The sequence below is a fragment of the Onychostruthus taczanowskii genome, unplaced genomic scaffold (assembly GCF_017590055.1).
Source record: "Onychostruthus taczanowskii isolate IOZ18803 unplaced genomic scaffold, ASM1759005v1 scaffold35, whole genome shotgun sequence".
Lineage (NCBI taxonomy): Eukaryota > Metazoa > Chordata > Aves > Passeriformes > Passeridae > Onychostruthus > Onychostruthus taczanowskii.
The window spans coordinates 7,931,868-7,956,906 of record NW_024500905.1 but is presented as its reverse complement, the minus strand read 5'-3'; the positions used below and the strand labels follow the sequence as shown (position 1 = coordinate 7,956,906).

Here is a 25,039-nt window from a genome sequence, read left to right as displayed (position 1 = left end):
TTGTATGTGCTGATGTTTCCATGGTAGATTAAGTGGCTAATGTCACTCATAGTTTAGCTCTTATCTAAACCCATGACTGCAAAACAGAAAGAAATTGAAACAGTCTTCTCTGCACAATATACATGCATGTTCTGCTACCTGCATTCAAATATTGACCTGTAAATAAAAATTACTTGGAAAAACTGAAGCATTCCTCAAGGGTTGGATGCTTATAAAAAGTGGCATTTCTGTGTGCTTTAGAAAGCACTGGAAGATCACTATAGAGATGCTACCTTCTGACATCCCTGTCCACCATGCCCAGCTTCAGTGCTAAGAATTACAACCAATATAAAAACAAGGAGTTGCCATTCTCTGGCCATGAATTTTGGTACAAGTCTGCATGGGGGAATTTCAGACCCAGGTTTGACTATCCCAGTTTACCCTACAGTAAAGGTGAGCAGCAGTCACCAGGCTCATAGCTTAGAAGCACACTCATTTAAAGACTTCCTCAGTCCACAAGAATTTCATCCACTGTGAACCTTTCTCTGTAGGGGCTTTTTTCTCTGTAGGTCTCCCCGTGGTTCAAAGCTGAGTCATAAGTTAATTGGACTCTAATGCCTCTCTGTTCCTTTCTAAAGGCACTGGATTTACAGCTATCATCATTAAATTGGTTTGTCTTTCCTTCTAGTATGCGAAAATCAGTAACAGTCTAGTTGGTAGAGGGTACTGAAGCATGTGAATGCACTTAATTTATGTCAGTCTTTTGACTGCAGAACATACATTCATCAGGGGAGATGTGTGGCTACAGTGATGGCAACTGGTATTTAAAACCCAGTACTAGTAAATCACAGCAGATAAAACAAATATGATGTATTAGTGCAGATCAGGAGTGACATTTGACCTTTGTACTACTGTTCTGACACTGAAGTTAGTAATGCAGTTTTGTGCCTTAAAGCAGCCCTGTTCTCAGCAGATCATAACATTTATTTCCTGTTTGGCAAAGGATCAATAAAAACAAGGTAACTTTCAGAAAACCATTTTATACTGTAAATAAGTACAAGTTTAAGTGCTAACATACCTGTGGTCATCAAATCCAGCTTTTAACAATGTTATATGAGGTCCATGGAGGAGCTAGCTAGCCTTTCATGTACACAGGCTCACAGTTATTCACATGCAGTAAAACATGACTGTGGCTGTGCCTGATAGAGACTGAAAAAATCTGCGTTGTGATACATTTTAAAAGTCCAAGAGCTTAGAAGGAAATCAGCAGCCTCTTCTTGGGTATCAGGGAAGGTCCTCTGCCTGACTTTAAGAACATACTTTCACGATCCACATTCAGACGCATATGGAGGATCTTCAATAGGTGGGGTGAGAAAAGTCTCTTCTGTTCCTGAGGCTGCTGGGCTGGGCAGTGAGATCTCTGTGTCAGCAGCACAGCCTGAGAACATGGAAGTCTGCAGCTCAGTTAACAAAGTGAGTACTGAGCCTCAGCCTTTCCTCCCTTTCCTTGTTGTACTCTGTATTACATTAGCATTGATAAGTTGCCAGAACAAACAGAGAGGTGCCCAGTGCTTTGTTTGCAGCCTCTGAAGAGATGAGGTTTTTAACTGTGGTTTGCAATTTCAGGTACCTGAACTCTCCCCACTCCTAGGATCTCAATAAATGTCCATCATAATACTCCACAGCTGCTAACTATAGTCTCAAAATGCTACATACAGGAAATACCTCAGATACTCTACAGCCATGCTGCAAGATCAGCCATCAGGTCAAATCTCTGAAGTCCAAGTAGCACACTGCTGGTTTTAACCTAGGTGTCACTGGTATCTACCATGTCACTCCTTATACCAGCTGCACTACACCTTTCATCTCTGCAATGTGTCTGTTATGACACAGTTCAAATATCTGCTGGGCACTTTGCATACCTGTGCTTTCAGTGTTCTTTCTAAAACTAGTATGCATACTGTATTTGAAGAAACCAAATACCACTTGATCCTTCACAAAGAAAAGATTGGCACTGAAAATATATTTTTGTATTCGTACAGGGTGCTATTTCTCATTTACCAAGCTTTCATAGTATGGACTGATGAGAAACTTCTCCTTTATACAACACAAAATCAGAGGAATCAAAATTATGTGTCTCATGGACCTAAATAATAATTTAATCAGACTATTTTACATATAATTCAAGATTTGCATGTATACTTTTAGAGTTTTTTTATAAAGCTTGGTCATCATTTTCAGATTAAGAATCTTTTATCTGGCATACTGAAACTTCATTCTAGCTGTAAAATAAGAATACTGATAGGAGGTGTTAAGAGATTTGGAGAACCTTGAAATAGTTTAACAGGCTACAGTGAAACCAGAATTTGTTGAATTAAAAACACCTGTAATATTACAACCGATGCTGCATCAGCCTTGCTTGATCTTTGCCTCAGTGAGACAGCCTTCAGATGTGTTCTGTTCAGCACATCAGCTCAGTTTTGACAGTAGGTCACATTTTGTGCTTGCAAAACCAACTGAAAGAATTTCCCAAGAAGCATCCTGATTTGCATCTCCCATCTCCAAAAGTGTTGCTTCTAGCACTGAGGCTTCATTGACTTGCAGTAAAATAATATGAGCAGCTGGGAAGGCTCCCTTTCCTTTAAAGGTGAGATTAAAAAAACCCCACAACCCCTACCATACAGATTTCCTCCAAAATGGGAAGCACTGATGAACAGATGCACATGTATATACCACCACCTGATCATTAGATGGTTCTCTGGAAATACCTGCAATGCAATTTCACAACCATCTGGGCTTCTAACCCTAGCCGGTTCTTCAGGCAGGAGCTGGTCAAACAGGGCAGGACTTCAACATCAAATTCATCCCCATGTGTACACAATCTGTCTGTTCTCCTCCCCACCAAATGTTTATTGCAGAATCTGAGTTGGTTCTGGGATTTCAACTGCAAGAGAGGAATAAACTCCTCTCATTACTGACCAGTATATAACACGTGTTCAAGGGCTTTCTGAGGGTAGGTGTTGAGGCAGCTTACACTAATGAAGATTTGTATATGCAGGAAGAGATAACTTCTTAATTCTTCTGTAATTTGTTTTTTTCTTTAGATCAAGCAGAGGAAACCACATGCAAGGAATGCCACATAATGCAAGACTAGGATTGCATATCTGGCCACTGAGATGGCAGGACATGCACAAGGCAAGGCACAAAACTCACCTTATCATGCATAAATGTTATGATATAAGGATCATCATTGCAATCTCAAGTTTTTTAGCTGCAGATGTATCTAAACTTCACCTCCCATATAATACAATGTAACAAGGGGACTAGTAAATCATCTATCAAAAGGTAAAACATTAAATAACAACTTCACAACAATTGCACGGCTTTTTGAAAGATGTACAATACAGCTCAAAATATCTGGAGCTCAAGGCAAGAATAATCAGAAACATTCAAGGCATATATGATAAAAAAAACCAGACGAGATTATCATAATCTTTCACCTATAAAATGTATGAATGCCAGAAAGAAAAAAGTCCCTATAAAACCATAATGGTCTCCATAACGTTTTGCCTGTAACTTAAAATATCTTTAGTCTCTCTTCTCAATAAAAGCATCCATAAATGCATGAAAAAGAAAATTAATGCTGTGCTCCCATTTTGAGCTATAAAGATTTCCAAATAAAACAAAGAAAGATACACCTAAATTCATAGACTGACCTCCTTAAACTGGATTAAGAAAGCAAATAATTTTAAGTAGCTTTAACAATATTCAAGACTACTTGTATTACAGAGAATACTGTCCTATCTTTGATACAGATATATGCTAATGTGTCCTTACTGGCACCAGTTTAAACAGCAGTAAGCCAGGAATAATCCTACTATTGGTACATCATCTCCATAAGTAATTTTCTGAACTGGCTGTAGTAGCAATTTTTCCAGTTATGGGTGTGTTGCTTCGTGCATTGTAGGCTACAATTCTGCACATTGTCATTACAGTTTTGAAATACTAAAGATTCTACCAACAGCCAAAAAAAAGACACTGCAATTCAAAGTTAAGAATGCTAGCAGATTCATGCATGGGCAGAAAGACAGAAGCCAGTGAACTGCACTTTCCAGTACACACTCTCACCAGAGTTACTAAAAAATGGAACATTTTATAGACTAGGTTGGTTGTCTTTTAATATTGCATAACTTTACTGAGGTTATCAGCTGACCTGTGACCATACTATTTAAAGCTAATTGAATACTGACATAGGTGAAGACAGATGGAGAAAATACACCAAAATGCTTGTATTTGTCCATATGAATCTATTGTGTTATTTAATGAATTTCTAAAAGAACTCAAACCCACTTACTGTCTTGAAAGAAGAGCTCTCTTTATCTCATGCACAAAAAAAAAAATAATTGGTTTGACTACAATGAGAGATAAAAGTGATTCTCTATTAGTGTGTTTTCAACGAGCATCACACAGAGTGCAGATGTATAAATCAGAGCACAAATTCAGCTTCATGTTCTTCACTTCATTTTACTTACCATCAGTTCCTATTTTACTTTTAAGGTCAGTACAAGACTGGAAAAGACACAAGAAAAGACTGTATATTGAAGAATGCTTCTTTAGTCATTAGTTGTTTGTAATTTTAATGGTGTTAGACTTTAGCATATTTTTGAAGCATAAACTAGTTAGCTTTACAATGTTCAAATATTGTTAATCTTAAAAGACTGCTCATTTGAAGCCTGCATTCTCCCACTCCTTTTACAAACTGCCCCTACTCCCTTACACTTGATGATGCCTTGTTTGCCGTGTCTTGGTCAGGATACAAATGGAGCGGGCTCTGCAGTGAATTTGCTCTTGGAGGTGGTTGTGTAGTATTCAGTCTTTCAGGATTTCCTGGAGAATTCTCCCTCCACCTTGGACTTGCCCGCTCTTCAGACATTTCCCACACAGATGGGCATGGGGAGGTAAAATTCATGGTGGATCGTGAGAGGTAGTTCTCCTGAAGACCTTCTTCTTGGAGGCACCTGTTAGAAAGCACTTCTTTTTCTTTGGAGTTTCGCCATTTCATCCTTCGATTCTGAAACCAGATTTTCACCTGTTTGCAAGTTAATGAGAGTTTATTATTATTATTTGCTTTAAATAACTTTGCCCTAACAAGTGTTTTTTTTTCCTTTCCATCCTCTTAGTTTCACATTCCTTCCTTATTTGTTGTTACAGCAGAGAACTAGTGAAGCCAGCTGACCGACATTATCCGAGGATTTTCCCATCACTATTTACTACACCTGGAACAAATATTCTCCTTGACTTTCACCATCACAGTAGATGATTACTTAGCTTAGACTGGAAAATGGACAGCCCAATAGCTAGGGATAGAAGAGTTTCCTACAAGCAACATCCTTGACAGAAGAGAATTCCCAGAGAAAATTAGTATCATCATTAAGAAAACTAAGTGATATTATTGGTGGTGTGAGGGCCTCTATTAAGCAGAGGCTGTAAGAAGCATGAATGTCCCTTTCACAAACATAGCTAAAATCAGCTTGGCCATACAGCTCCGAAAAGTGTGTTGTGACATCGGAGATGGGATTGAGGATTTAGAGACATTTTGTCTGCCTGACTACAGTTTTCCAGGAGTTGCATACAACCCATGTGATTTTGAGACAAAATCAACTTTTCAAAAACTTTGAGTTGCAATTTTAACACAAGCATTGAAAGGCATTTATAAAATGCTAGGGAAAGGTTGGGGGAATATACAACCAGGAACTGGTTTTACATTAAGAGAAGAAAGGTGAAGGTGAACAATCAAATTATTCAGACTGTGTTCTCTTTTCCCTTAAGCATTTACATTTAGGTCTGAAGATATGAAGACAAGATATGAAGGCTGTGGTTTCAAAGGTTTGAGAATCATTGTTTGAGATGACAGGTACTGTTCCTCCAGCACAACTGGTCAGAAAATTGTAGAAGTAGCCTTCACAGCAACTTCTCTTCCTTTCATGAGGGGAATAAAAGAGACGAATATCATCTGGTCTGTCAGTATCATGAAATTATATTCTTTTAGTGGTAGTGGTTATCTATGTATCGTTACATTATTTTTTACACACCCAAGCCCTCTTGAATAACATGAACACAGAAAATAATCTCGAGGAAATAACTGTAATACTAGGAATTTGACTACATTTTGGGAAATTTTTTAGGCAGCACACTGGTGAATGCAATTGCACATTTCCACTGAAACAGTTTTCCTGCAGAGATTACAGTTCTGTACATCACACTGAGAAACACCACACTCTGCTTGTTTTTGTGTTTATTGTTACAGTGCTTGCAACAGTGTCAGAGTCATCAGTTTGCAAGGAACCACCACAGACCACCAGATCTAACCTCCTGTGCAAACTAGAGCCAACTGCAAAGTTAGATCAAATTGCTGAGAGCCTTTTCAAGTTCTTAAAATCTACGAGATAGAGATGACAAGAGCTGTCATCACCACTCCCAGGCTTTTCTGTTCCCCAGAGAGCTTCTGCACATGTATCTGAGGCACTTTCACTCCTACTGCATTCAAAGGAACAAAACTGTACTGTCACCTCTCAGTATTTCAGCTGCAATCTAGAGGGCTGCATCTACTCCAGCACCTTCAGAATCCTACCTGTCAGCAAATACCATGTTCATTTTCTGCTGTTACATGCCCTCACAAACTTTTTTTTTCCCACAGTTTCTTTCAGATTATGTGCTCTTCAAGCCAGGCATTTTTCCTTTGTTTTTTATCTGCAGATAGGTGAGGGCCCAAAGATTCCAGATTGGGCTACTGCTGCTCAGCACTACTATTAATGTAGCAGTTCAGCCGGAACAGCTCCCTGGAGACATCAGACCCTCAGCTAAACTCTAAAATCCTGCAGTAGACCAACGCAGGCTCATGCAAAAAATCCCATGAAATGGGAATTGGCAAATAAAGTGGGAGTGTTTTAGCAGGTCACCCTGCAAAATTTTTCTTCTTATGGTATCTCTCAGCTCTGAAAATCTCTTTGTGCAGTCAAGTGTCTCTCCATAGGAATGGTTGCCTGTCTCTTTGGGCAGAACAGTTGCAGAGGAAGTGCTGTTGACTGCCTTGTCCCTGGTTGTTCACCTGTGAGTGCAAAGAGTGCTCAGTGGAATGAAAGAATGATCTATGTTCTCATGTTTTTTCCACTGCCGTTAGAGCAGTGGGATGGAGCATTAATTCCCTATCCCAAAGCTTCCAAGAGGGCTCTGTTGGACAGCAAAAAAAAAGCTAGTTGGAAATGAAATGCAGAGGTCATGTTTCTTGGTGTGAAAATGGAGCCATCAATTTTTGAATGTGTACATACAGGAAATAAACCAGGAAACTGTTCAAGTATTCCCTGGTTTAAACTGCCATTGATTTACTGAGGTCTTTGCAGATACAAGAGCTCAGGGCTGCTCCTGCACTGTTCAATTTTCCTCCTTCAAAGCCATTTTAAAGATTTCTCCTCAAAAGTACATTTCTTACCTGAGACTCCTTTAGACCCAGGTTAAGGGCCAGTTTCTTCCTGTCTGTTTTACTAATATACTTCTGCTTCTGGAACATTTTCTCCAAAGCTTTCCTCTGGTCTTCAGAAAAGACAGCTCTTCTTAATATGCCTCTCCGGGATTTGGAGTTAGACTCCTGGGTCAGAAGAGGCAGCACACTCTCCTCCCCTATTGGAAATAGATGAGAATTTCCCAAAACATCTAGCACATATCAGAGAAATATTAAGTGCTGTTCATTATAGTGTTTGCAGACTCTTGTCCCACTTTTAATTTGTTGGTGTTACAGTGTGTTGTAATGCTTCAGTCATGTTCATTAAGGATTAAATCCTCACTTGAATCTAGAGGTGTTGACAGCACTCAAGAGTCTCCCCCTGACATGGTACAAAGAAAATCAGATAAGTTCATAGAGGAATATTAGGATAGAGCCCATGCTACTGCAAAATTCAAATACAGTCGGGGGGAACTTCATTTTTCTTTGCCGGTCATCACCACTAAGTAAACTGCAACACGTTTTCCTATGAGCTTATTTACTCCTTGTGTGGAATGTAAAATGAGATAAAAGTGGTCTGTAATAGTTATTCAATAGTGATTCAAAGAAACTAAGTAGGCTTTCCTTTTTTTTTTTTTTTTTTTTTTTTTTAAATCCATGGTCATTCACTTAGTTATTCTGGAAACTACAGAAATTCCTATATTAGAGGATTTGGCGAGTACTTGGACTTACTTCTTTCAACCTGGTTTCTAATCCTTTGACATCTCATAGCAAGTCCTCGGAGGGCAGCTTTCAGTGAATCCAATCACATCCCCTTAATGCACGCCTAGAGGGAGCCCTACCCTGGAAAACAGCCTGAAAGCTGGGGGACAGAGCTGCAGTGAAGAAGTGTTCACACAAAGAGCACAGAAACCCCAGGATAAGTCTCTCGTGCTCCTCACTCACACCCAATAAAAGCTAAAGCCATAGTGCTTTCCCATGCTCCCTCTCCAGCAGAAAGATATGGTGTATGAGAAGCAGTCCTTGGTGAGGCTTCACATGCTTCCAGTGCACCCAGCTTCCTCAAATACTCAGGAAGCAGGAGCAGGGATCATTTGAATAGGGCCCATCATCAAGCATGGCATGTGATAATTAGGGAGATGCAAGCAGGCTAGGAAACAGCTGCACTTTGGCTCAGAAACCTGTGCCATGGCTGTACAGCCACTGACGCCTACAATCTTGCTGTAGGAGTGGCAATTCAGATGCAAGTTGCCCTCCTGCTGTCTACCTTCTCAGGTCCATGGGCCTAGATTGCCGCCCCAGCTTATAGTTAAGGCAGCTGCAAAGGTGTGCTGCTGCTCAATTCCTACAAAGGATCTGACCATTTTCATATCAAAGCCAAAAGCAAATTCTCCCTGAATAGCAAATTTTCTAAAATACTAAACATTTTTTTTATGTAGAAGTCTATCTATTCTAGTCATCTGTAATGGGGTGGGGAGGGTAAATTAAATACATTTTTTCAATTGAGATAGTGCTCTTGAAAATACTAATGAAATCCAGATGCAGCTTCCACAAACTGTTCTTGGGGCTACACCACATTTCAACTTCTGTATATTATACATATATACACATGGGTATATGTATCTTTAAACACCCATAGAAAAACCAACACACATATACTGAGGATATTGTAGTATAATGATGAGAAACTGAAGTGTATATCTGTATGTCCTGCAAAGTTGACTAAATACTTTTGTAGCCATGTGTTACTGGTAACATATGATATTGATATTACTTACACTGCCCCTGCATCCTGCTTCCAGCCCTGATCAGTAAAGCAGAGCATCAGAAGCTGAGCAAGTGTACAATGATTACTCCCTAAAATAAGACTACTCCTGTGAAACGGGGTAGTCTTAATTTAGGAGCCATTGCATTCTGTCAATTCTTTACTTGAAATTTTCATGTCAAGAAATCAAGATCTTTTTATCTGTCACTCATAATGGCATGTGGTAAAAATAATTATTATGATTTGCAATGTTACAGTATAAATAATCCTTAATTCATACAGATGTACTTCAATTCTCAAAATTATATTTAAGACCAGGTACAAAATCATAACCTGCTGGTTAATGTCCTGATATTTATTACACTGTGATACACAGTCAGACTTCATCCACACCAAAACAAACAATCTGCAAAAGATTTTGCAGAACAAAAGTCAAAATATCACAATGGAAGGGCAAGCCAGGATGATATTTCTCTGGAGACTGCAGAGTATCTTCATAACCCCCACTGCATGCTCCAATCACACCTACAAAACTGGGAGCAAGCTGGGAGCCTTCCTTCCTCAAGCATGTTTTCTCTCTTTCTTCTCAAACTTAGTGAATTTAAGTACCTTTTTCCAGGCAGCCTCTGAGTAGTTTCTGCCGAATTGTCAGCCATTCTCAGGTTTACTGGAAGGTACAGTCTGAACCAGCAGCAGAACTGGTACCTTCTCTCATTCCCACTGTGGGATGAGAGACACCAGCAAGGGAAGAGGCGTAACAGGGCTGGTCCTTGCCTCCCGGCCTCCGTTCCACAATGGAGTTGTCAGCCAAGGACAGAGGACGCCAAATTATGTGACCCCTTAAAATTTGTCTTGCCTGGCTGGTTGTTAACAGTCAATCAGCAAGGAAACAACCTCCTGCTGGAGCCTCAACGCACCAATTAATTCCTGTACAGGCAGTATGTAGGGTCCAGGTTAACACCTATATTAGACTAATAGTGAGGCATCTTTGCACACTAAGGCACAGTATGTGATGGATTTTAAAAGATTAACTGAACAAAATTTAATGATGAGCAGAATGCTCAAAAGCATTAACAGCCTATGGAGCAAAAAATCTAAAACCTACCACCAACCGAGTAGCCTAGAGAATATTTTTTTAGATAAGCCATACTCTAAAATGCACTCCAACTGTTACAGAAAAACTAAATTTCAGTCAGCTGATTACGGGAGTTTTCAGTGCATCAGGATAGGCAGTCATTTATACATTTCAACAATTCCAGCAAAATTAAATATGTCAGTTTGCAGCTCGTCACTCTGAACATGCAGTAGGTTTAGTGTTCTGCTGACACAAATGGGACCAACTATTTCCTATGTTACTGATTTGATTTTTGTTAAGTCTTTCCTTTGTATCCTAATATATAGTGATAAATGTCCTCTTAATCTGTGGAACAATCTTCATTTGCCTTCATGGCAGAGACCACCTTGAAGGAGCAAGTAAAAGCTTTAGTCATGGTTTCCATTTTTTCATTAGAATTCAATACATTCTAGTTAAATGGACAATTAATAGGTCACTTCCAAAATAGTAGTGTATCAGTCCTGGTTAATAAACAATCCCCACAGTTGATAATGGGCCGATGTATTCAGCAAGTCCCTGTATACACTCAGCTCATCCACTAAATCCCTTTTCAGGTAGACAGGGTTATATGGGAAGATGAGCTAGAATGAGTCTATAAAAGTCAGTTTCATTCACTGCTTTATTTTTCAGTCAAGTGCTTTAAATGGTGTCCAGAAAATCTCTTGGAATGTGAGACAGGAGAAAAGACTGGCACATAGAGTATTGCTTTATGGCCATACAAAAGGGCAACTGACCCTTGCCCAGGCCTTTTCAATGTGAAATGGTTCCTAAAGTTCATCTGCACAGTGAAAAATTGTGGTGAGGTCGCGTGTGGATGAGTAAAGTGAAAGTGGTGATTGGTCATGGTGCTGTCAGCCATTGTGGGAGAGCCAAGGCCATGTAAAACGCTCTGTGGGAAAGTGTCAGCCCCCTAAAGAGGTGCTCAGAAACTTGCAGCTCATTAAACTGCCAGCATTTGCTGCCTCACTTGTCAAGAATCATTCAACTTAGCAACTGCCCTTCTGAAACATTAATAAAAAGCATGCACTTTAGTCAGGAATGGCTTGAATGCAACTGTGATAAAATGTATATCCCAGAGCACGCATAAGCTCCAATTTTCATTTGGATTTGACAAGCAATTTGTGGGGTTTTTTTTCCTGTTTTGAAGAAAGAGGAAATGCTCCTTCTGTTTTAATTCCTGAGCCATAAGCACAAAATCATGACTGTCCATTCTTAAACTATGGCATGCAATCTTCCCAATCAAGGTTAAATTTAGTTTTGGATTAAATGGATTCTTAATCCTAAATGGATAGTGAACACTGGTCAAAATTCTCTTCAACATACTTCTTCAATATTTTACATTATGATTAAAGAAGAGAAACAAAATTAAACATGTGCACACATTTGACTGCTACAAAAAGAATGATTGTTGTATTTAAATAATTCTAAAGCTTCCTGAGTCATAATTTACCCCTAACAAACATTAAAATGCAGCACGCATTTTACGATCCTCCAGCTCTTTTCTTATTTGCAAATGTTTATTGACACTGATTTTTAAAAGAGTTACTGATTTTAAAGAATTGTTTCTAGCAAACTGAAAACAAGGCACTTTCCTAGGTTAGCTCTGTCTGGGTGTCTCAATGCCATTAGAAACCTCTCACAATTGCTCAGTGTACTTAAGTTTGATAAATCTTTGGAAACACTCTGAATAGAATTGCTGTGATTTTACTAAGGAATTAGCCGCTGCCATTGCATCACCAATTAGTTTTCCAGAACACATTAAATCCTGCTGCTTTGGTTTACAGAATAACTCAAGCATTACTGATGAAGCATAAAAACTTACTTGGAAAAGCAGTGGGGGATGCAGGGTGCTGACAGGACCCACCGCAGCATGCTGAGTAGAATGGCGGGGCTCGGAGAAAAAAGTGTTTGGAAAGAGCTGCAAAGAAAGCATAGATCTAATTGATTATCCATTGAGCTTAGGTGATATTCATAACAACAGTCCTCCAAAAAGTCAGTGTGTAAAGTCCTGCCCCACAAGTTCTTTTTCCTTTTTTCAACATGGTGATATTTTTAAGGCAAACAATGATAAACCAAGTAATTGCTCTTTAATTTAGCAAGGTTATTTTACATGTGTAGTTTAGGTATAATATGCAAAACTCTCCCTATATTTATAACAGTGAAGCTCTGCAGACTAGAAATTTTCTTCTGTAATTGCTGTAATTATGGGGGTTTTCCTAAATATTGGCATTGAACACATTGCTTCAATAATATGTCATTGAAATAATGACTATAATGAATCTGAAAGTTATTTAAAATAACTCTAGTAAGCATGCCAATTTACAAAAAAAAATCAGCTGGTACTCCAATGCTGTTAACAGCACTCAAACCAATAATGTCCTCAACAAGAAACCTTTAGGAATAAAATTTATAAAATGCCATGAGATGAAACAGCTGAGCTCTACAGGCACGTACTACAGGGCCTGATTCTGTTATTCTGACTGTCAACTTAGTCTTGCTGGACAAGTGCTCTAAATTTAAATAAACTACTTGCTGAAGGCTCTGCTTGATACAACAACAAAAAAAAAATCTGTGAAGTCAACAGACAGAAGTAGGTAAATTTTGGTAAATTTGGTAAATTAGGTAAAATTTGGTAAATTTTTAATGGATTTTTTTTTAATTGAAGTCTCTCATAGCTAAAAAGAGCTTCCAAATCATGGAAAGGTCTTCATTATCTATTTATCTCTTACTTTTTTTTCCTTAAGTCTCATGGGCTTTTCCATTAATCTTAATTACCTATCAATTTCTGCTGGTACTAGTCAACTATGAAACCTGGAACATTTTTTTGTTTTGAAAAAGATACATCATTGCTAGAACTGTACACTTGTAAAATGTGATCAGCATCAAAACATCCATGTCACTTTCTTGTTTTGGTTTAGGCAGAAAATAAGTGGCTCTAGAGCCTGTACTGTAGTTGTCTAAATATCCAGGAAAAAAATCCCATTAAATTAAAAAAAAAGTAACTGCACACTTGGGTAAAAAAAAAAAAATTAAGAAATCAACAATCAGAAATAAAGGTAAATAGATAAATGTATCTAAGCTATGCTGCTAATTTTTAAATGTTTTTCAATTGCAATTAAAAATAAAGATCATTCAAAATTAAGTTTCTGAGTATTTATTAGGACCTCAAAATAAGTTTTCTGACCCTTAAATTTGCTGTTATCCCAGAGCAAAAAAATTATTGCTGTAAAAGTCTAACTCTAAACATTTTTTAAAGTATTAACTTGCAATTGCTGATTGATAAGCATTTTGCTGGTACAGCTTTCCATCAAAATTTTTCAGTTGCTAATGAAATATAAATTAACTGCCTGGTTTTGAGGCATATATTTGCAAAACATTTACAAAAAAGAATTATTTACACCAGGCATTAGTATTCTACAGCTTCTTTTCTACATAAGACCACCAAATGTGGAACCACATCCTTAGAAACTTAAAATAGTCAAGAACGTGCAGCCAAATACTACTTATCCCATGTATCCAAAGGGTTTCAATGCAACTGGTGAAGTGTGTAAGCTGGAAAGGATCTGAATAACTCAAGAAGCACAGGAGCTGTAGAAGATAAATATTAGGCAAACTCCTGGACATTAGAGCTTGTCATTGACAGTATATTTTATCCTCTGGAATTCCCAGACTCTCAGGAAAAGGAGCTTTTCCTCCCTTCCTTGGGAGGCTCATTCCTTGTGCTTTTATCAAATTTCCCTTACAGTCAAGTAAAAGCCTCCACTTTTGAAAATATAACTTAGAATACAGAAGATGGCACACTCCATTCCTTTGCTTTCTTCTTAAATATCTTGGATATTCCCTGGCTGCCATAATGTCCTATTCCCTCCAATCATTGCGCCAGCACCTTATTCGTGCCATGCAATTTTTGTCAGACTTTGTCCCGTCCTTGGTATTCCCTCTTGTGGTTTCTTAACTCTGTCCAGTTCCTTGCTCTGTTTTGATAATGTGGGGTTCATAATGGTGTGTGATAAAAGCACAAGACACATGGATAAATTAGAATTGAACAAGCTATTGATTCAGATAGACAACATGCTCCTGCAAGTAACAACAGGAATAGAAAGGACAGTTTTCTCCATTCACTACATCTCTCAACAAGTAAGCTGCAAGCATAAAGGTCTGAAGATGGATCAGAGTAAAAACTAAAGCAAACTCTTTGCTTAAGCAAACTTCAAAAAAGCAATATATTTCCATGGAAGTTGCTGACAATGATTTAATACAGCAGCACAGTACCACGATGCAAACAGAAGAGATCTTGACCCTAATTCTGCTCAAGTTGATGGAAATCATGAGTCTGGCTTTCCTGAGCATTTTACCTAATTCTTTCAACCAATTGCTGCTTTTTTTTGCTGCAGGGTGCATATCTATTTGAAGCAGAATATTTCCTTAAGAAGTAAGATGCAGGTGAAATCCTCATGTAACTTTGAACGAAGAGGTTCCTGAGCTCACATCTCAAAATTTAGTCTAGATCCTGCCATGATGTCTCCCTACACCTATAGCAAACATGTATGTCCAGTTCATAACCTTTTTTAAGGTGCTGCAGCTGTACTGATGCACATATGAATTCTACACTATGTACATGAAACTACATCCCTACATCTACTGAAGCTGTTGCACTCAAACCAATGTGCAGCAGTTTTGCAGTTACATCAGTACAAAAAATAAGACATAATACAGGGATACTCGACTCTCTCTTGGGAGTTCTACATACAGAAAAATGTTAATGCTTCAACATAACATATCCAAGTATATTTTTCATCTTTGATAAAAACAACACAGTTCATCACATTAAATGGCTTCCACTACCTGTATGAAACTCCATTAACAGAATTAAAATTACCTAGAATTATACTGAAATCGTACCTGTAGAAATGACATAATACAGTTTTGAGAACAATATAGAGGAAGCACTACCTATTATTTTTTTTCACATACATAACAGCAACTCTATCAATATCTGTTGATCAAGAGACCTAAAGCAAACACTCTTTGCTGTTCACATAAGGCTGAAAATTGTTGAAATGTCAGAATATTAATTATGTTATTTTTTGGCCAGAATGAGGTACACAGTAACCAAAAGGCAGCTGTTGCTCCTAAAGATGTATAGGAACTTAAAGCAAGGGCAAAATCCTAGTAATTTTTATTCAGGACACTTAAGCCTTTTTTTGCTCTATATCTTCATTTCATAAAACTGAGACTGTGTGGAATTAAATGTTTCACAGAACTCAGTCTTTACAGGTTTAGCTTCACACATGCATGAAAAGTATAAAAGTATGATATAAGAGCCTTTTGGCACTCCAAAAACTGCACTATATGCCTTAAAAGAAAATGTCATGGATCATATACATAAAAGTATTAGATACCTAGGGTTTGGGGTTTTTTTCACAAAACAAATACTTTTGACATTGGTGCTGTATGCAAATTCTAGTAATAATGTTCACTACATTTACCTTTATGAATAGAAATAATTTTACAGACAATAAAATAATACTAAACATGTAAACATGCCTCAAGCTTATCTAGTGCTAAAACTCAGAAAGCAGATATTTTAAAAGACACTGCTCTGAAAATATTCTAAATTCAAAAGCCCTTCCATTATAAAAAGTCATACTCACAATGGGATCAGAAGTTTTCTTTCCAACTGTCCATCATTCTGAGACTAAGGTTCCTAAATACAATCCAGCTCAGTTATGCAATTTTGAAAATGGCTTATTATTAAGGACAATGTTTACTCTAATTCTAGCATTGTGAAATAACTCAGTAAAGAATGTAGGCTATCAGCCATCAGGAAAGTGGGAAGGGATGAAGGAAAAATGGCTACTGAAGGAAAGTGAAACTGATGGCAAACTTCTGGTATTATGCATACAGGCTCCTTCACTGCACATGCTGCTAGTCTGTTGGGGGATTTTAAAGATAACTGCTAAAACTGTGGTATCAACCTCTGAAGAGAGCTGGAACACCTCCAAAAAATTATTCAGAAAACTGCCTAGAGCCAGCTAACAAAACTAACAGGAGCAGAGAAACCTCAAGCTGCGTGTACACTTCAATTCGCCAAGCATTACTAAGTCCACATGAACTGCTTTCCACCATGATGCCTAGGTTCCAGCCCTTGCAGGAAACTTAAAATATATTATCAGTAAAATTATCACACTTCATCTGAGAACCTTGGATGGTTTGTGCCCATAACATGGGCACAACTGCAATTTCCTACCTACATCCGTTCTTGGCAGTGTTTAAAGCAGGCTTTTGAAAAGCTGCAGGGAAGTTTCATGTCATGAAGAACTCCCTGAAAACAGTCCAGCAGTAGCTCTGCCAGCTTTGTGATCCAGCTGAGCTTCATTTCTGTTCCCGAACCACAAACCCTGGACCTCATGATGAGTCATGGCTCTTTCCCTAGCAGTTACTGTCTAAAGTGCAATGTTCCAGCAGCAGTTGTGCAACCCCAAAGCATTTCAATCAGCTGAAGAGGAGCCTGCAACTGTGAGAACAAAGCAGCAGCCACTGCCATATCCCACCCAAAAGCAACTGCCATCACATGGAACTGGAAAAATTTACTGCAAGAGCCTGTGGTGCAGGACCCCTCAGAACTGGCTGTCCTGCACTCCCAAAGTTACCATTTGCTTCCTACTTACTACTGTAAAACGCAACCACACGAATGCTCAAAGGAAAAAGGGTACTCAAAAGGGTAAAGCAGAGCAGCATCCACAGGTCAGTTTTTAAAAACTGCCAAACATTCAGAGAAAGGGTTTTAAAGTTCTAAATATATGTATTTTTAATTCCTACACAAAACATGGATGCAAGAATTTATGCTGGGTCATTGTGGGGCTTTCAAAAATTGGCAGAGCAGCCCCCAAAAATGGGCTTGAAATGCTAACACCATAATCATCACTTACATCTACAGCAATGTAACGGCCAAGAGCATCACACTGCAGATTATCTGAAACCACATTAATCACTGTCAGTTTTCAGAGGCATCGTTCACATGCCTAATTATTATGTTGTAATTTGTTGTACATGATTTTCACCACCTGAGGAAATACACCAGCCTGAGGCTGGCGACAATACATGGTCAGATCTCACCTCTACAACCCAAAGCAACAACCAAACTCCACAATGTTTGCCAAAGACTCCATGGGTACCCTGATGTCAGGAGTAAAAGTGGCTTTTAGCCTCTCCGTGCCTCCTACACAGCCTTGCTATTGAGAAGGTGGGAATCTACCTGTGGATTTACCAGCTTTTTTTCTGACTTTGTCCTTCCTCAGGATGCCCATGTACTAGTGTGCCTCAGCACTTTATGATTACCAGTTCTTGTCAAAACAGACATCATTGTCAGTTCTCTGTCTAAAAATTCAGTGTTTTGCCCAAGTTCCTTGTCTGGGCCTCCTGTTCAGTCAATGAGAAGAGGTAAGTAGCTCTACATAACAATTCATCACCTTAAAACAGACACAGAAGGTGTTTCATCCTCTGGAGGCATCTCTCTGCATTGACTACAGCTTAGACAGGACACCTACTTTTTATTAAACAGCTGAATTACCATGACATTCTTCTTGTCCCTCATAGGTAACAACAAAAGAATACTATCATCTGTACAGCCATAAAGACTCTAAACATGTAAAAATTCAGCTAGGAAGTCATTAGTTATTTTCTTTGATTTTCATATTACAATTTGTTTAGAAATTATTTCCACAAGCATGGCAAAATTCGGGTCAGCTGCTGCAAGTCGACATTTCACTGGTTTTTCATTGTTGCAGCACTAATTCAAAATCTTACAAGAGGCCAAAATGCACCATTTATTCCTGTGGTATGCACTGATTTGCCAAAATTTTTTACCTGAAGCACTCTTTACTTGTTGCAGTACTGCTACCTCCAAACAGACAAAAGTCCCAAGATAATATAAACAGTGTTAGAATAAAAAATAAATAGCAAATTCTTTTTTCTTTTTTTTTCTTTTTTTAACAAAAGGGGTTTAGTATTTTTACACTTGTACAAGGAAATACTTTTTCAAGTTGAAACTTGAGATATTCACATAGTCACAAGGAGGTAACATTCTCAACACACATTCAGAATACCTCAAGAGAATTATGTGCTACAACTGCAGACAAAAGCAGCCTCTTATGAAAAATTTTCATAAGCTTTTCAACACAAAGCAAAGGCCACTTCTCCAAAGTGACAGCTCACCTCAAAGAAACAGTCCAGGTTTCTGAAAATATTTGGATGTATAATTTTATAAATATCAGGGTCTACATAACAGACATTTGAAACAGCCTCCTACTGCTTTATATACCTGCAGTTGTTTTCAACTGGAAAAAAAACAAACTCCCCTTTCTACTGTGGGGTCATGACTGACCACAAAAGTACCATGTAAAACATGCGTTATTTTGTAGAGCTGCTTTATAAAAGAAGCAAAACACCTTCAGAGGGCAATGGAAGCAGAGAACTCACCTATCTAAATTTAGGATGATTTCTTAACAGAAAATAATAAAGACACAGTACAATAAAACCTGAAATCTGCACCTGAGTTTGCCTGATGAGATTAATCCTTACCACAGTCATGTGTTTTCTAAAATCATGAGCAATATACTACAGGATTTCAGAAGACCAGCTCTTTCTACTGTACAAAATACATTTTACAGAAGTTAATTCAGTAACTGTAGGCATGACTGATTGTATTGTTTCAAATCAGTCAATTTCTTTTCTACAAACTCCACCACTTGTCTTCCTAGTGCAGCTCTGAGATCTTCTGGTAGTATCTAAATCATGCCAAGGACCAAACTCAGGAACCTCTTCCTTCTAAGACAGCACCATGAGAGTAGCCAGAGGAAGGAGCAGTGTCCAGCCAATGCTCATACTCCTCACTGAGCACAGACTGCCAGACTAGCGGCTGGGTCAGAGAGTAGCTGGCACTAGTCTAGCTCTGGCAACCTCACAATGAGGACAACAGTTTGTCCTTTAAAAGCCATTCTGCAGCCATTCTTAAAATATGCTGGGCATTCCAGACCAATTCTATTAAATGACTCACAAAGTTAACTGGAAACAGGAAACGTGCTAGTCTGTGATTTCTAACACTTACAAAAACTCCTTTGCTTCCAAAGACAAACTTTCAAAACAATTAGTGTCTCAGTACTCCTGGCAATCAGGGAATAAGAAAAGATGCCAAATAGATCTCCCCACCTTAAAGAAGCTTTCCATCTCTAGAAAACACCAACAAAACAAGAAAATCCTAAGATTTGTCAGTCAACTTGTTGCCTGAGTTAGATGAGTCAAGACAAAACACTGGACTCTTTCCTGTCTTTTATTTTACTGAAAGCTAGTGTTACATGTCGCTTGAGGACACACCCTGGCTGCCAATTGGCTTAAAATCAATAATTAATAAGCACAAATTCACTAAGAAGAGGTCCAAAAGGAAAGAAAAAATATCATTTAAATTTCAGTAATTTAATTGTCTCCTGGTTGTTATAAAGATACACGAAACACTTTATTAAATATGGGGAATAAGATATGTTTGATTCGAGTAAGTATTACAAGATAGATTTGGTATCATCACCTGAGAAGGGAAAAATTTACATCATTTTCCAGAGACTTAGCCTGCAGAAGACTTGGTTTAATTTCCTTGCAATGCTACCACTTTTCTGTATTATCTTAGGTAAGCCACCTCATTTGGTTTTGCTCCAGCTTCCCGTCTACGCAATAGAAATCTCTCCTATCTCACTGGCACAATGTGATGATAACTGCATCAAAATGTGAAGTACCCAAATGTTACAGAAAGAAAAGACATATCTATAGCACAAATGTATCTGGATATGTATCAAGTACATCCACACATGCTTACTCTAAGTCCAATTTATATTTATTATATAGTTCTTCTGATTTCTTTTGTGTTACATGTGGCGTCCTTCATTCTGCTCTCTTGTATTCTGATGCTTTAGGCAAAAATCCCCTAAGATAAATTTCTCAGCAGGTTTTACAATGGAATTATCTCACTGTTTGTTTTGCTGCAGTTTTCAATCTCCCTTCTCTGTTCATCTACAAAAATGCCACAATTAAAGCAGAAAGTCACAGTCTTGCCACATGACCATATTCACGCTGTAAAGTACTTACTGTCAACCTCCTCCAGGAAAAATTACTTAAGAGCAGAGATACTTAGAAAAATTATTTCAGCTAGCAGAGTAACTTCACTTTGCCAAGGAGGTCACTCAGCTCTAGTGACAGCCAACACTTCTGGAAACTAAGGCATGAGGAAATATTTGAAGTGCACCTCTTTACAGCACCTGTGTTACAACACACAGCATCTCAGCATCATCTGGCCAATTTTTACGTGTCAAAAAACACTGAAGAAAACTGTCAAGTCTTCTAATTTATCCAGAAGATAACAATAGGCTTGGAGTCAAGGGACTAGAACCCTGATTAGCAAGAAGAAATTGAGGACAGCACAGAGCAAAGGGGCTTCAGATGAAGTGCAAGAAAGCCTGTGGGAATCCCAAGCCAGTATAAATTGGCATATCATTGCAAAAGGCTCATGAGTTTATCAAAAAGCAGCAATGCTTCTTCTGCTTTTCTTTTCTAAGTTTTATGTAACATGCTCTTTGCTCATGTTCTTCTTAAATTAAACCAAACTAATTTGCAATACCTACAATGATTACATTTAATTTTTCAAAATGTATATAATGATGGAAAGTGATTATTTACACTTTTACAGACAACAAATATATTTCTTTCTAACATGCTCGTTAGATCTAATATTTAGGGTGTGACACTTCCTGAGTTCTCGTTCAGTTTTTTATAATAATAATAATTACGATAATCATGATAATTTTGCAGGATAACTTTGTATACATAAAACACATATGCGGATAAGCACTTGAAATAGTCCAACTAACACTTTGAAACCTGTAAATTATGGGAAGGAAACTTGCTGATACAACTCAGTTGCTGAGGAGTTACAAAAGGAAAAATTACCATGATGAGAGAGCCCAGCTCAAGAATGCCAACCCACCTGGTCTCCTTTGCCACCATGGATAAGTGCTTTCCAGTTTACAGAAAGAATACAGGATTTACATTCTTTAGCACTTTTATGGAGTGTTAAAAGATACCCTAAAATGGAGTGCTTTCTTCAAGTCTTCCCTTTGTAGGTACCCAGGATACATATAAAAAGGTTCAGCTTATTCAGTTAAGTCCCTGGTGTGATTTTACACTTCCTTCTTTTTGAGAACTTTTGGTGACCTCACTACAGAATTTGAGTAATATACTGTTTCCAAAAAGTCTGGTACTTTTTCAATTTCCTTTTTTTTTTTGTTTTTTAATTAAAAAATAAAAGAAAGCTTGGCTTATGCCAAGCTAGTTTATTAGGGAACTTTTAGTCCCTGCATGATCTATAAAGCACTTGCTAGTTCAGAAATATTTTTTGAAAAAAACTTACTTTATCATTTTCAATAATCTTTTTTAAGACTTTGAGAAAGATTTTCCAAAACGGCATGTGATTTGAGGGTTCCAAATATGAGCTTATTATTATTTAAAAAAAATCAGTAAACTAAAAAACCCTACCTAGCACAAATTCCTTAGTTAAAATATCTTCATTAGTCCCCGAAGGCTAAAATTTTTGTTCTGCCAAAATGCTTCTTTGCCCTATCACTGTATAAACAAGAAACATTACACATAGCCTGACCACCCCAGCCCTACTCACAAATGCAGTGTCTGGTCTGAACAGTTTCCTCAGTATACGCCTACACTAGAGAAGAGAGACTCCTTAGAAACCACAAACTGGCTCAGCAAGACAGTTCCAATCTAATTCAAATTTATGAATGTGGAGACAACTAAGCGTCCTCATCACTTTAAGACATACAAGTGAGATCAGAATCAACAGATCCCTGTTAGACTATAAAAGTCACTGTTGCAAGTGTACAGTCACAGGAGAATTTTCTTCTAGGGGCACAATGAATGAGGAAACACTAGTATTTCTCCCTGCTCAAATCCAAGAGCCTGGTGCTCTTGCCAAGATCTGTGAGAGCTGTGGAATCAGAAGCAGCACAGGACTGGACTCCAAATCACTAGACAGACTTAACACACTAAAATCACAACAATTGCTATGGGTTGATCAAAAGAAGAAATAATCCTGGAAACAAGCATTTGTAAAACCTGACATTCAGGAACTTCTGTAGCAATTTACCCATAGCTTTTTTAAACAAACAAACAAAAACCCAGACAAACAAACTAACAACAACAAATAAAACCCAACAAAATACCTTTACCTCTAGCAAATAAGAGTGCTGGGGCATCTGCTATCTCTCTTTCCACAAATAAATATAGCATTTTCTCTAGAACTTTTTTTCAGGGTAAGGGCAAAGGGCAGGCAGGGATAATATTCATCGAATTGCAGGAAGATGATACTTGTCCTTTTCCCTGGCCTAGCCTACAGTTAAACACGTTTAAGTAACTGATATGCTTAAGGTAACACTTACCTGAGAGGTCAGCAACATTCAGAAACTTTAATGTACACTTTGACTCTCTCCTGGCAATCTTTAAAGTACATAATGCTAAAGGATCAAACACTGCTTTGGATTTTGAAGAACAATTTGCAGGATCCAATTGAAATACAATTATGTTTGAAAAGAAAACAATTACTTCTGTTTTCAAAACAAGCCCTCTGGTTTCACATCTCAAAGAATTAATTCAATAAATACAATTCTGCTTGTCTGATTTTCATTTTAAATGCATTTAAAACTGCATGATCATAAATAAAAATTCTTAAAATACCGCATAATATTTGAATAATTTATGCATTCTAACAGAAAAGCAAAATACGATATAGATAGTGAGTCTAATACCAAATTTAATTAATTGACTACAATCAGTTCCATGACTAACAGAAGTACGCACTTCTCAAAATATGTTTCTCGTACCCAGACAAAATGTATTTATAGGAAAATCGGCGCATTCAAGAAACTGAACGTGTTTTGTAAACCTGTTTTTTTCCAATTCCATGGCACAGATTCCTGCGGGCCCCCGGCGCCCGCGAGCTGGTCCCCACTGCCCGGCAGGGCGCTGGCTCTCAGTGTGACACCGGGCCGAACGGCTGATAACGCACCTTTACACCTCTTTAAAACTTTTTTATTTTTTCCCCGTCCCTAGTTTTGTCAAAACTTCCAAAAAATTGCCTGTTCTACACGGCTTAATCTTCCTTTTGGCAGGAGGAGCCGGGTCCTCCATGCCTTGCTATCCCGCAAGGCAGGGCGTGTAGAGAAATGGGTTGCTGCCTCCCGAGCTATCGCTACTCAGGAGGATGGGACCGCTCGCCTTCCTCCCAAAACTTGGAATTTCCGACTTTCCCGGAGCGCCTGTTGGCGGCGAAGCTTCTACCACCTCTTGAGGGTGTGGGACGTCTAGACCTGAAAGAACTGCGATTAGGGGCGTTTAACAGCACCCGACGCCGCTACCACGGCGCTCTGCCGCGCTCTCTGCACCCACAGGTGGGCCGGCCGGCCGCACTCGGAAGCCCGCACCACCCGCTCCTCGGCGTCCCGTGGCCAGACCCTCGGCCGGAGCCCCGGCGGCACGGTACCCAGCGGGGCTCGGCGTCCCGCCGCCGCCTGCGAGCTCCTCGGGGCGGCCGCGCCTCTCCTGCCGCCGTCTCGGCGTGCGGAGCGCGGGGCCGAGCCCTCGGCAAGCCCCTCGGTCCGGTCTCCCCGGCGACAGGACGCGGGAGGGGCCGGCGCTCACCTGTGGCTGCCGGCGGGAAGATGCCGCCTCTCTCCGCCGCCGCGGCCCGCGCTGGCGGGCGGCCGCCGTCCGCCGCCGAGGGGTTAAGCACTTGGAAAGCCCATCTTGCCGGGAAGGGACCCCCTGAGGGGCTGATTTGTTCCGCCGCGGGGCACAGCTTGAGGGGCACGGGGTTGGCGGGGAGGGGACGGAGTTGTGCAGGGCTCGGAGCCCCGGCCCGCAGCAAGTTCTCGATGAGGAAACTTTTGCCCAGGTTGCCGAAGCCCGGCGCCGCCGGCAGGTTGAGGAGAGCCGAGGAGCCCACCAGGTCCCAGTAAAGGGCGCTGGGCAGCATAGCGAGAGTTTCTACCCTCCTCGCCCTGCCCAGCCCGGCCCGGCCGCCGCGGCCCCTCACTGGGCTGGCACGGGGCGCCGGGCTATGGGGCCGGGCGGGCTGGCGGGGCGCCTCCCCGAGGGCTGTGGGGAGCGGAGCGGAGGGCTCGGTGAAGCTGTCCGTGGAGACGCGGCGCCTCTCCGCCGGGCTGGAAGGTGTGTCCAAGCGCATTCATTATGTCAGCCGGGGACGAGGAGTGATGGACGCGGCCAACAATGCCGCCTTGCCCAGCAGCCCCCCGGGGAGGGGGCAGGGCGGCGAGCCGAGGTGGCTGTCCCGCCGTGCCCGCCCCGACATGGCGGCGGGTCGGGTCTCCCGCTGAGGGTGTACCTGTGCGAGGGGATGGCAGGGGAAGGGAAAGGCCGCTGGCCTCCGTCCCGGCGGGGAAGTGGCTCCGGTGCTGGCCGCGGAGAGATCATGTCGACCTAATGATCCCATGAGGTAATGGGAAGATAGTCATTAGCTCACTCCCTCTGGGCATTTTTATCTGGCCTTTTTTCTTCTTCTTCTTCTTTAGTTACCCACACACAACTTGCACGCTGGATTTTCAACATTTGT

At 39.8% G+C, this 25,039-nt stretch overlaps 1 protein-coding gene across 1 annotated transcript; it reads right to left on the bottom strand.

The window, feature by feature from the left end:
• Positions 1–4,602: 4,602 nt before the first annotated feature.
• On the bottom strand, positions 4,603–24,564 carry DBX2 (developing brain homeobox 2). Its single transcript, XM_041411308.1, has 4 exons — positions 24,109–24,564; positions 12,179–12,274; positions 7,469–7,656; positions 4,603–5,068 (listed from the first exon to the last, which is right to left on the bottom strand). Exons 1-4 carry the CDS (start codon positions 24,440–24,442, stop codon positions 4,745–4,747), a joined length of 942 nt encoding a protein of 313 aa, XP_041267242.1. The 5' UTR covers positions 24,443–24,564; the 3' UTR covers positions 4,603–4,744.
• Positions 24,565–25,039: the final 475 nt, after the last annotated feature.

Bases quoted from the DNA above. Each gene is read 5' to 3' on its own strand.
- DBX2 (XM_041411308.1), bottom strand. From the start codon at position 24,442: ATGCTGCCCAGCGCCCTTTACTGGGACCTGGTGGGCTCCTCGGCTCTC. The intron at 12,275-24,108 runs GTGAGCGCCGGC...CTTTCTTTGCAG, and splicing joins CTTCCCGCCGGCAGCCACAG to CTCTTTCCAAACACTTTTTT. The intron at 5,069-7,468 runs GTAAGAAATGTA...ACTTGCAAACAG, and splicing joins TGGGTCTAAAGGAGTCTCAG to GTGAAAATCTGGTTTCAGAA.